Source organism: Pimephales promelas, chromosome 8, assembly GCF_988280905.1.
Source record: "Pimephales promelas chromosome 8, fPimPro1.hap1.1, whole genome shotgun sequence".
NCBI classification, from domain to species: domain Eukaryota; kingdom Metazoa; phylum Chordata; class Actinopteri; order Cypriniformes; family Leuciscidae; genus Pimephales; species Pimephales promelas.
In genome coordinates, this window is record NC_142776.1 from 20,118,259 (window position 1) to 20,131,540 (window position 13,282).

The 13,282-nt window shown below is 36.1% G+C and overlaps 1 protein-coding gene across 1 annotated transcript in view; it reads left to right on the forward strand.

Annotated features, from left to right (window-relative positions):
• The window catches only part of LOC148977716 (uncharacterized), a 143,101-nt gene extending 130,718 nt beyond the window's left edge, over positions 1 to 12,383 (forward strand). The window contains exon 5 of the mRNA XM_089134126.1: positions 12,102 to 12,383. Within this exon, the coding sequence (XP_088990252.1) occupies positions 12,102 to 12,237 (136 nt within the window). The 3' untranslated portion in view covers positions 12,238 to 12,383. The remainder of the gene's footprint in view (positions 1 to 12,101) is intronic.
• The last annotated feature ends 899 nt before the right edge of the window (positions 12,384 to 13,282 follow it).

Genomic DNA, 13,282 nt, shown 5'->3' on the forward strand with positions numbered 1-13,282 from the left:
AAACTTTTTCGACAGTGTTATTTATTTTTGGTTTTAAATATGTGTTGAAAAATAGATTTGTATGTCAGTTGTTGAATTTTGTGTTGGGCCAAGCAAAGTTGGCTATTTATACTAGTAGAAGAAGGAAAATTGAGCAAAATTCTGAGCAGAATGTAGTTGCTATGTTTTCAAACATGTTGAAAGCTAGGATACTAATTGATTTTGCTTTTTACAAGCATATGGATGATCTCATTGCCTTTGAAGATATTTGGTGTTGCAATGAGGCATTGTGCTCTGTATTTGAAGGTGACCTGTTTATTTGCACAATGATTGAGAGTTGGAGCTGCTCTTAATATTTATGCATATTGTATTGTAAATACACTGTGAAATGATTTTGTAATAAAAGTTTGTTAAAATCTCAAATCTCTCTCTCTCTCTCTCTCTCTCTCTCTCTCTCTCTCTCTCTCTCTCTCTTTCTTTATCCTGCTAGGTTTTATATGAGTGTTTTTCAGTTTTAATATAAGTAATTGGAAAAATGCTTCGGGTGCTTCAAGTCATTAGTAAATGAGCAGTCTTCTTTTATTAGCATCCGACTTGTAAATAATGCATTAAACTTCTGAAATAAACATGATCAAGTCTGCTCTGTATCCATAATGGAAAAAAAAAATACATTGCTTGACTTCCACAATTGAGGCAAGTCATTGAGCGAAATGTGTACATTTATGATATTTGTGAAAACGGTGATACAAATTCACAGTGGGTGCCTTTTCGGAGTAATGAGGGAAATTAAATGTTGCGATATGTACAATGATTGTTCCAAAACAATTTATTTGTTTGAGAGGAAAAAAAAAAGAAAAGAAAAGAAGTTCAGGGCTGTTAGTAATCAAGGAAATAGGGCTCATAGGTTTTCTTATTAAACACTTTTTCAGCTAGGAATGTGCCTTGTGAACTGGTAATTAATATTGTGGCTGGGCTGGTAATTTGCTCTCACGCCATTATACTGTTGTTCCAGCCGTTATCCACACTAGTAATGAGCTGTAATTTTACAACGGGAAATTGGTTTATGTTTAAACAACACATTAAATTGTTAGGGAGAAGCGTCAGGCTAAAGTACTGCATTGCTTTACATATCTCGCCTTGTATTTTGGGCCAGAAAAAAAAGGCTTTTTTAAGTATAATACAATGTTGTTTTAAGCCCAGATTTACCATGAATGATAAAATGTTGTATCTTGGTCATATCAAACATTTTTCCTAAGTATCCATATCTAGTTAATCTATTAAGAGCAAGGCCAATATAAAACATTTTCACACATTACTGCTAATCTACAGCCTGTTCTGTCGAATACTCAATTTGCATGATTTTAAGGTGCCTATATACTCTATTTCCCATATTAGTTGCATATACTTTAACTACTATAAAAAGAAACCAGACATGTACACCTGAGAGATGTAGAATGTTTTTCTCGAATCTTCACACTGCCTGCAAATTATTCACAGCAAAATCAAACCCAGAGAACAACATAAGTAGAAGAGAAGAAGGATATAATGGCTCTGTCAAAGCCAATCAGATGGCTTGGATTATTTTTAGATTTAAAGTTTCATTGGTCCACTGCTTATCTCATTCTGTTTGTCATAGGCGTCATTTACGGGGGGGGGGGGGGGCATGTCCCCACCACTTTTTGCCAGGGTCGATTTTGTCCCCACCACTTTTGAAACATCTCGCGGCACGGATGTACCAATACAAATAAAACATCTCCAGTTAACAGCATTCGTTTTATTTGTTTGTTAAATAACAGGCGAGCTAGCACTGAAATTTGTTGTCTTCTCTGGGAAACGCGCTTCAATCCGTTGCGGAGATTCGTTCCGGTGAAATCACAAATCAGTCAAACAAATCAAACTGTTTCTCATGGGTTCTAATCCGCTCTCGTTTATATTTTTTCCCTCATCAAAACATATACAACCACTGATAAAAATTATATCAATTCAACCACTGATAAACATTATTGGTTTTGATGAGGGGAAAGAAAAAACCTTTACGAGTGCGGATTAGAACCTTAAACCTCCCGAGTCCCGACACGCTATGCAAAATTTCTACGTCTGGACCATCACTGTACATATGCAATAAAGGGGGTATATACTCCATATACTCACTGTACTCTGACATTGTGCTCATTTTTATTTATGTACATCAGGAAGCTACAGGACATCGTCTTTCAAAACATGACCTACTCGAAAGAGAGAAAAAAAAAAAGAATGAATGCGTTATTGTACCCAGCACTTTTGAAAATGCCCTTAATTCCGAATACGTCTCTGTCCCCAGCACATTTCAAACCAAACTTACGCCCATGCTGTTGGTATACCTGTGATTTAAAACAATGCACTGTTTTAACAGTTATAGCATAGTGTTTGGGATATGCAAGATTTTTATTCAGTAAGGTTCCATTAAATTGATCAAAATTTAAATACATTTCAAACGATTTCTTTTTCCACATGAATGCTGTTGTTTTGAACTTTCTGTTCATCAAAGAATCCTTAAAAAATTCATCAGTTTCCACAAACTGTTTTCTATAGAGTGCCAAAGTTATGACGTCACTTTGTAGGACAACTCGGAAGCTAACGTCGCATGGGATCCCTCGATCTAAAAGCTATGCATTTTCCCCATAGACTTTTAAAAAATCGCAGAAAATAATATCTGTGTTCAACAAATGGTTGTGACCCTTACACATTTTGTCTATCAAGATAATCTGTACATTTTGCCTATATAAAGTTTTTAAAAACACAAGCAGACACAATAAAAAAAAAAAAAAAAAAAACACAAGCAGGTTATAGCGGTGTGTTCTATGTCAGATCAAAACGTGAAAATATTTAGAGACTTTGTTCACAACAGACCTTATTACAGGCAATTTAGCAAAAACCCATTCAATAAAAACCCATAGGGCAAGGCAACCGGAAGTGCTAAAATGCTAACTCGCCTCCACGTTTTGGCCTACAAAGTGACGTCGTAACTTCGGCACTCTATACGGATAAAGATAAGAAATGTTACTTGACCACCAACAAGCTTATTAGAATGATTTCTGAAGGATTGTGTTTGATTACATTTTAAAATGTATTGACATAGAAAACAGTTATTTTAATAATTGTAATGATATTATATTTTAATATTTCACAATATTACAGTTTTACTATATTTTTCGTCAAACAAATGCAGCCTTGGTGAGACTTCCTTCTGAAACGTGGAGTCTCCTTATGTCATTATTTATTTATTTCAAACAACAGTGAAAAACTGTTTCCTGCTCACTGACATTAATCTCTTTATATATTTTTTTTAAAATATCTTTTTTATTTTAGGAGAAGTAAGTTTTGATGTCATCATCGACTTTAGCTGTAATAAAATGATTGTAATTACTCTAACAAAAGTTAGTTGACCTCTAGTTGCAAAGGTATTGTTGGTAGTACTGTAGAATGTCAGTGTAACATTGAACATTTTTTCCTTTGTTTCTTTGTAAAACACAACATGTGTAAGTGCAAAAGGTTTGTCTTACAATCATATGTATATGTGTGTGCACCAATCTGCATGTGTATGTGTATGTGATTACCAGGGCAGAGGGGGTGCCATTTTGATGCATTGCATCCCAGGTGCAATCTATGCAAATGAGCAGACAATTGTAGAATGTTCGTATAACGAATTCCACCCCTTGATAATTGCATGGGAGTTATTTATTACCAAATAGCTATCTGATATCTTGTGTAAGATCAGTCTTGTGTAACAAGTTGACATCCCTTCTCATTAAGTGTAGCTTGCATTAAGAATGTTGTGTGGAGCAAGACACCCCTATTTTGGGAACTTGAAATGTCCACAGATGCATGCAATGTCTTCTGGATACATATTATTTTCTCGCTTACTGTTGTTAGAGCTCAACTAAAGTGGAACCAGCCCAACACCAAAAAAAAAAATGTAACCCGTATTTAATATAATTTGGGTAGTACAGTATTTTTTGTTACCTTGCATAATTTTGTTCATGGTTTTTAGAATGAGGGGGTCTCAAGCAACCTGTACATGCTGGCATATTGACATGCAATTGACATTTTTTTTTTTTTTTTTTTTAAATGTCATGTGCTTTGTGTATCCTTGTTGGTTTTGTATGTATTTGAACAACTTTTCTACCATGTTCAAATCTTATTATTATTATCTACTTCAAGTACTTATGATATCATTGTGAATTATTAATTCATTAATATTAAAATTTTGGAGGAGTCACAGCACATGTTAATCAGACCGTGTGACTTTTCTGTGGAGAAAACCTTTTCAAATAAAAAATAAACTGCAATGCACTTTTGTTCTAATAAATAATAATCTTATTAAATAATAATAATAAAAAAAAAAAACACTATGCCCAACTAATAATTAAAGCTTCATTACAGCTTAAGGGTTTTATTATTTTAATGAGGGTTTTTCATCATTATAATATCAGGACAGTTATATAACCTTGCTGTATAACAAGTTACCATAGAAGAGGTGTAGATAGAATAGATAGGAAAAAAAAATCATCACGTAAGTGACCCATTTACCAAAATTGTTGAAGTGACAGATACATTTACACAGTACAGTCACAGCCTTCAATGTTAACAACAACAGATACTTGAAGCATTTTCTTGTCCTTTTTAAAAGCCCATAAACTGGCCCTAAGTATACACAATTATCTGGTCAGTTGCTTTTTATTATTGGCATTTATCTTTTTTTTTTTTTTTTTTTTTTTTGTCCTGCTGTCCTGTGACTCTCTTTTGGATTACAACCCACTGCTCTAGTGCAGTTCCATTTATAAGAAACTCCACTGTGACTTTTTTGCTCCTTTAAAAAGAATGACAATTGTTGTATGCAAATGAAAATCCAGTCAGCTAATCCATCATCAAACAATAGAGTAGAATTAGACATCAGAATGGGCACTGGAATAGGAAGAGACTGGAACAGGACTCATAATGTTCCCGATGGCTGTGTAATGGCACTCTTTTATTGGGTTTTGATGCACTGCCACAATCTGTTTCTCTCCTTAACTTTCACTCATTGGCACTCTTCCTGTCTCGGTCATTTCTGATCTTTATGCCGTTTCACTACAATTATCCTCTCATTTCTGGTCTTTGTTTTGGGAGGTGTGTGCACATGTGTGTGTGTGCGCGTGTGTATGAGGCACAGAGAAGGGGATTTGCCCCATGGTGCCCATGCTGCCCGTGGTGTGCCAGTGTCCTGCTGCCTACTGTCAGGGTGCGTCTCAGTCAGCGAGGACCCTTGGGGGACTGTAGGCCCCCGCTTAGGGACCAGCCCCTCCTACCCACCCTCATCTCAGCTGAGCTTCTGTCATCTTAACCTTTGGAAAAGCGCTCGGAGACAACCGTTTAGGAAAACAAAAGAAAGAAAAAAACACCCTCTTCTCTGCATGTCTCCTGACCTTTCCCTGTTATGTTCATCTCATTTTAGGAAACTACTTATTTATTTATCACAATAGCTTATTAATGTAGGGTTGCTGTCGTGGTAATATGCACATTTTGCCCTAAGGCAGAACAAATTGCAGCGACATTAAAAGCATCTGGAAATTGAGTGCATTTTTGGAAACATTATGTGGGGATGCGACAGTCAGGAAAGTTTGACCCTCACACTTTTCTGGTCAGGTACTTGAAGATCCTGAATGATCTACTGTCTCTTGTCTGGGATCAACGGTGACGTGGTGTTTCTGAATAACAAAGGTTGTTTGATGCTTTTGTCCGAGCTGATACAGATTCACCCCAGGGTCGAGGCCACTCCATCTGTTTGATCTTCAAATCTACCAACGAGTCATAAAGCCCATGTGTATGACAGAAGAAAGTGCTGTGTGATCTGGATGATTAAATTCCACCTCATAAAACTGAACAAACACAGACTGCATTGCACTGTATCTACATGTTGTTTTAGTAGGGCCTGTAATTGTAATGCATTTGCTGATGGTCTGTTAGGTTCAGGGAGCACTCAGTGATAAACAATAGGGTTCTTGTGAGTCCCCTGGCTGTGAACAAGTGGAGTCAGATCTTTATCACAACCAATTACTCAGGGTTATGGTCAGGGTCCAGTTGAAGGGACCCGGCCTTTTCCGAACCTCTCTTCATTCACCTCCATCCGTCTTCAAGAAAAAGAAATGCTAGCAAAAATCAATTACTGTCCAAAAATAATCTATCTTTGCAAAAACATTAGCTGAAGTGTGAAATTTTGGCTTTTGGGACTGTTTTCAATCAGGTTTCCCTAATCACTCCTTCAGCCATTGGTACCAACCAACATAGGGTTGGTTGGTGTTACTGTCAAGTAACATGTTCAGTTTGTTTCAGTTCTCTTGGACTTTCTGTTTGTTTTCATTCATCACATGTGTTCCTTTGTTCTAGTTTCCCGCCACTCATCATCGCAGCTTTTCGCCTTTTAGTTAATCATCACTGTGTATTTAAGGTCCTGCCTGTGTTCTGCTCAGTGTCCAGTATTGTCCGTGTTTATGTTTACATGGTGTGTACATGTTGGCTGTCTATTTTGATTTATCTATTAAACCTGGTGTATACTGTCTTCATATTCGTCTTCGGATCTAAGCGTTACAGTTGGGATGCTTAAAGTGATGTTTTAGTGGTGCTACAGAAACACACATCTACTTTTTAGGGAGTCATCCTACAAAAATTACGTATATTAAATATACTTTTTTGGATGCTAAAAATATATAGCATCGGGTATAGTATACAGAAATCATTATACAGGAAATCATTGCTTAGCACTAACAGGAAGTCATGACTTATACTTGCATTAAGTATTTATAATTACTTAACTGAAAATATAACATTTATCTCATTAATTCATCCATTATTTCTGTCATTCTGCATCAATTAAAGGTTATTTTGTAAATATTTTGAATGAAAGTGGAGGGCACTGTAATTGTGTATGTGTATACTACATACATTTTCAAGTGACGTCACTCCAGATCTGTTTCGAATGCATTTGAAGGATGTTTGTTGACAGCATGTATGGGTGTGTTTTTGACAGCTGTCAGTCCTCCACAGTGAAAAATATAGATTATTCAGCACAAACTGTTTAGATGAGCTCAAGTACTATCACACCAAAACAGTAATGATGCTATTTGAGATGTGATGATGCAGGTTTTACTTCACATGAGGCCTCTATGTCAGCCATGATGAGTGAGGACAGGGTTCTGCCACAGGTTTCTCATCTTGCACAGACAGCAAGTCTGATGACACTAGCCTTGAGCTCTGCTCATGTGCCCCCCTTTCAGTCCCACCGTCTCACTGTCACGCAGGAAAACTCCCCCGACCGCTCCAACCCGGCGCTGCACATTTTCATACTCGGAGCCCGGAGGTTAAAATCGCTCATTACGCCGCCTGAGATTTATTAAAATAGATTACAGAAATGTTAATTAAGTCATTAATTACATTATTTAATCAGCATTGACAGATAATGCGGTGAGCATTTGTGGTTTGGAGGGGGGAGCTGACAAACTGGGGGAGGGTTGGTGTCGGATGTGTGTGCATGAATGTGTGCTTACTCTTAAGGTATTAGATTTGACATGATGGTGTCTGATATACAGAATGTCCAGGTCTACCACTGTGGATCATACTAACCATGCGGACAGCAATAAGCTTAGTTTATTTGTATCAGCCATACATCATGTAAACAATACAAGATGCACCTTTTTATGGAATCCTAGGTCGAAATATGATAATAATGGTATAGGAAAAGTTACATTTTCAAGTAAATAAAAAATATATATATGGTAATAGTTATAATATCTTAATACCTTCATGCTTTAGTCACGTTTAGCAGATTGGAGCTGGGTGATAAAGTTTACATTTTGCAACGATACCACCATGCAGTTGAGATTTGCTTCATATGAGTATACTATATTTTGCAGATCAAGTTTGGTGTATGAAATATACAATCTTATATAATATTCTATACATTTTCCAATGATAAAAACAATTACACAGCCAATATGTGCAATATAGTATATATCTCATTACACAATTATATCGCATTACTTTTTCCCACCAGCCACTGTGGCTTGTGGTTTTCCAAAGTTACTTGCGACTCAGCATTTTCACTGGCCACAATTTTGACATCGATACCATGGGGAAAAACTGCCACATAGATATTTGTTATATTACCTCATAATTTGGTATTATGTAGTGTACATTAGGCCGCAGTCACTTTAAGATCTGACGTGTGGATTCATTATATACTGTTACACATGCTTTTTCTTTCTCAACTGTTAACATTCAGTTAAGACATAACTGACAGTGTTTATGTGAATACTCGCCAAGTCTGGCATTTTTACATTATGTTGTGTATTTTACGGTTTAAGTGCAGAAAATGAACTTAATTTAGTACTGAGAGGCAGCTTTATTTGGGTGTGAGCACAAAATCTGCAGGAATAACTAAAATTGTGTGCAATATGTGCAATCCCTTACCAAAATTCAAGAACTGTAACACCAGCAATATTCATCCGGAGCAAATGAAACGAGTGAGTGAGGCGAGGCGGGTTTGTGTGTACAATTTTACTTTGTAACGTAATAATTTAGATTTTTTTTTTCTTACACAAACTCATAGTTTTGCTTCAGAAGGCCTGTATTAACCCACATGAGCCGTTTGGAGTTTGTTTATGTTGGATGTGCTTTTTTTTTAGCTTCAATCTGTTGGTTGCAATCCACTGCCATTATCAAGCTTGGAAGAGCCAGGATATTTTTTAATATAACTGATTGTATTCATCTAAAAGCAGAATGTCATATGTGGCTTGAGGGTGAGTATCATAGGATAAATTTCATTTTAAAGTGAACTACTCCTTTAAAACAAGTTCATATTACTTAATTGTTTTTTTAAAGGCACACTGTGTAACTTTTGGCAAAAAAAAAGTTGATGTATATGAGTTATTTTAAATGATCCCTCAAGCTATACAGCGCTTGACACTATCAATGCTCCAAGCGGGGCTGCTCTCTTGAAATACCACCTATGTAAGTTTGGAGAAGATGGACCGTCTTTGGCCAGGTCATGTGACCTGGAGAATGCCTGGAGAACATATTGCTTTACGACCGTCGCGTGACTACAGGCTCAAAAGAGTCAAGGAAAAGAAAATGAGAAACTGACCGCATGAGAAAACTGGATAAAAGTCTCACACGGTCAGGCTTTCGGTTAAAATAGGATAAGAATGAGCATCAAACAGAATTAACCCGGTGCGCACAGCTCTTAAAGGGGCCAAACCTTATTTTCACTCGTTATTTACGACGGTGCAAGTTCTCCACAGTGACTCTAGCGGTCGCTGTTTGACAAAAACGGAATTCCAAGATAGTGTACCTTTAAATTGAAATTCATTTTGAGTGAGTTTTTATTGCTTTTCTTATTATTCTGGTAATTAAATCATTGTAACTAAGTTAACTTGAAAAGAGTAGAAAATGTGGTTGATACGCAGTAGAAGATAGCAGGCAGACAAATGGGGAGCACGAGCACCCACTTGTGCCACCACAGGCAGTTTCAGCGGACTTTTGCGTTCTTGTTTTGTGTTGTCAAATACTTTGACGGTATATTGGATAAAAGTGACAACATGGGCATGGAGGCCATTAGCATATAGTAACACTGTGTTCTTTTGCTCCTTCTGTGTGCTCCAGTTTTCATTCCACAATTTTAAATCTTTCATTGAGGGAGCATTTGGAGGAAGCATTTGGAGTGACATTTGGCAAAGGCCTCAAACCATATTTCCAAGCTGTTTAGAAAGAAAATACAAGGGGAGCGATCACGAGATGGATTACCAGGGAGGCGATACTGTGAACTTCCTTATCTGTTGACAGCTTAGTTACCGTTAAGAACAAGAACTGTGTTTTTCAATTCAGCCAGAATGGAGCTCTCCTTTGTCCTCATAGACCTGCATTATGGGATTGTGCGATCGGACCTGATAACTCTCAAATAACTGGCCTTGAAAATGAGTTTGGAAGAAGGCTTGATTTGGTCTGCGATTCGGATTATTTATTGGCTACAAAGTTTGCCGAGTTTTCAACAGAAATGTGCAAAACAAAGTTCCGTTCCTGAGCTTCAATGTCACCTTTTAAAGGACAAATATCCACAGATGGACGTACAAATGCATCAACATATTGCTAAGGGATTTTTTTTTTATCTCCTTTGCCAGGGTGAATTAATGTGTGTTAATTACGATGTGACATCTGCAGATTCTATTCAAATGTGGTTAGCCATTTGTGAATCTCCATCTGAATTTCATCATTCGGGCTAGGCTCGGAAAAAGAGACATTTTTAATGTAATGATGTTTTTTCAGGGTCAAGAGTGATTGAATAACAAATTGACACTCCATTAATTACTATTTCAGACGAAGTAAACACTTTATCAAAGCTTTTGAAGTGCACTGTAACCTGGGAATGATGGTGTCTAAATGACTCTTCTCGATTGTGACACTTCCACTTCTTCTTTGAGGTTGCCTGGCAACTTGTGAGTGGCCCGACTCTTCAGATGGAGAGGCTCTTGATTGTAGAGCTGAGTGACTGTTGAAATGAATCTCAGAATGCTTCTCGGAATGTTTTTAGTTTGTCACCCCTGAAGACTACTTGTTTCAAGATAATTTGTGACATGGCGAGTCACTAACTTGAAGTTCTTCTTTTAACCAACGTAATTGCATTGTCGTCTGCTGCTTTAAAAAGAATATATATATATACAGTATATATATGTATATATATATATATATATATATATATATACATAGTGATCAGATCACATTAAAAATATGACAGGTATAATGTCGCACATACCATTTCTTTTTTACACTTTCAAATGTTTGAGTTTGCAGGGTAAATGAAGTCATCCAAGCACTGTAGTAATTGGCACTTTGATATCACCTGATAAATGTGCGTCTCACTTTAAAGGTGTTCTGAGCAGATTATTTCGGATTTGCTACCTTTCTTATTATCTCTCTTCAACACTTTCTAAACTGTTTCTGTAATTATACAGCTACGTAAATGTGGGAGAGTGACAGTTTGGGTGATGTTTCACTTAGGGGTCCACAATATGTCTTTTGAAGATGATTGCTCGCCTAAATCCAATATGCTACGATCTGCCTGGAGTAAGGAAGCAGAGAATAAATTGTTGTAGAAAGGCATATCTGGTCATTTATGGATCTCAAGAGGATTTTTCAGAGCTCCCATGGGACCTGTAAGAGAGAGGGAAGGCAAATTGGATAATAATGAGATTAAGGTTGCTTAAACATGCAAGACCAATTACGGTATGGATGAATATAGTACCATTTCGTATTACTACTAGTTTTAAGTTCAAATAATCAGTAACATCTTTATATTTCCTCACATGTCAGTATCCACCCAACAGTGGTAGTTAACTCTACTGTTAAAGACTCTAGTCAGACTTTTAACTAACTTTAACTTTCTATTCGACAATACAGTTTATTCTGACCTAGAACTTGTATAGCACAATAATAAATAAAAATACATTTTATTTAAAAAATATATACATTTAAAAAAAAATATGGTGTAGAAGTCTCCACACACACACACATTTATTCTTTCATTCCTCTATTCTTTTTTATTCATTAATGAATCCAGAAAAAAAAATGCATTATGGTTATCCACAAAAATATTCAGCATGCAGCACAAGTGTTTTCAGCATTGATAATAAGAAATTATTTTTGAGCGCCCAAATCAGCATACAATGAATTCTGAAGGATCATGTGATACTCAAGACTGAGTGATGGCTACTGAAAGTTCAGCATTGCCATTACAGGAAGAAGTAAAATTTTAAAATATATGAACAAAGAATATATTAAAGTTTTTTTTTGTTGTTGTTTTTTTAATTGTAATAACATTTTACAATATTACTGTTTAACTGTATTGTTGATCAAATGCTTTGGTAAGCATAAGGGACTTCTTTCAAAAAAATCCTACCAACCCTTTGAATGTTAGTGTATAACTCAGAATACTAAGCAGAAATATAATGTGAAATAAATGTTTGACTCGTGGACATCTATTTAATACTAAGTGCCATTCTACAATCTTCTACTTGCTGAAATTCTTGTTTCTCTTTTTTTTTTTTTTTCCAAAGGTGCATGTGCAGTTACTTTAGCCACCGACTCCAGCGAGCAGCGCAAAGCTCCTTTAGCCTCCAGCCTCGCAGATCTGAAGAGCATGAAGTCCATACCAATCTGAGGCAGTGCGACACGGCAGGGGTCAAAGGTTAGGACTCACCGTCAGTGGCGGGAGAGAGGAGACACTTATTTATAAGCTGTGAGAGAAGAGGATCAGGGCTGCCACTGATAAATATGACGAGAGGGAATAAGACCTGTGGAGCAGGAAGCAAAAAAACAAACAAAAAAAAAAAAAACAAGTGACTTTAAATATCTGGAGAGATTCTGCTGCTGACACTAGCAGAGTTTCAGAAGACGAAACCCGGAGTACTGTACGTGGGGCTGGGAACGGAAATGGATGATGCCACACTGTTTTGGGATGGATGTTTTTTTTTTTTTTTGGATGGTATAATCAAAACAGTGTTTACAGTAATTAGTACAGTTGAGTTGGTACAAAGCTTTATTAATTTACTTAATCAATATCCCAAAGGACTTTTGCCATATAATAGATTTTATATAATTCATTGCACATGTCACTTTTTCAAGGGATTTTCAGAACTTCTGAGACTTTCAAAAACAGCGTTGTTTAATCCAAATATATAAAGTATTATTAACTAACTTAACTAACACAATGCTTGCTCTCTATTTGGATTTCTTTATTTCCACCATCAGTTTATAGGTGTAAATATGTATTTGGTCTTTCCAGAAACAAACTCATATTCAAAACAACTGCCAATGCAAGTAGCTGTTGTCCTCATAGCAAATATTATTATCTATATCAAGTTAAAGAAATGTCTTTCCTCTCTCTTCCCTGTTCTTTAATCTTTGCACTTAGAACAAGCAGTGGTGGAGGAAGTACTGAATCTCAGTACTTAAGTAAAAGTACAAATACCCAGATAAGTATTTACTTTAGTAAAAGTAGAAGTAACACAATGACAACCATACTTAAGTAAAAAGTAAAAAGTACTTTATTTTAAATGTACTTTAAGTAATAAAAGTAAAAGTACTTGCCTAACAATTTATTATCTTAATGTCTATTTTCTAATGATTAATAAAACATTTAATTCTAACTCATTCAACCTAATAGCCTACTCCTATGTTCAATAATGATGGAAAAAAATGTCACCATTTCTGAAACAAGCTTGCAATTAGGCAATAT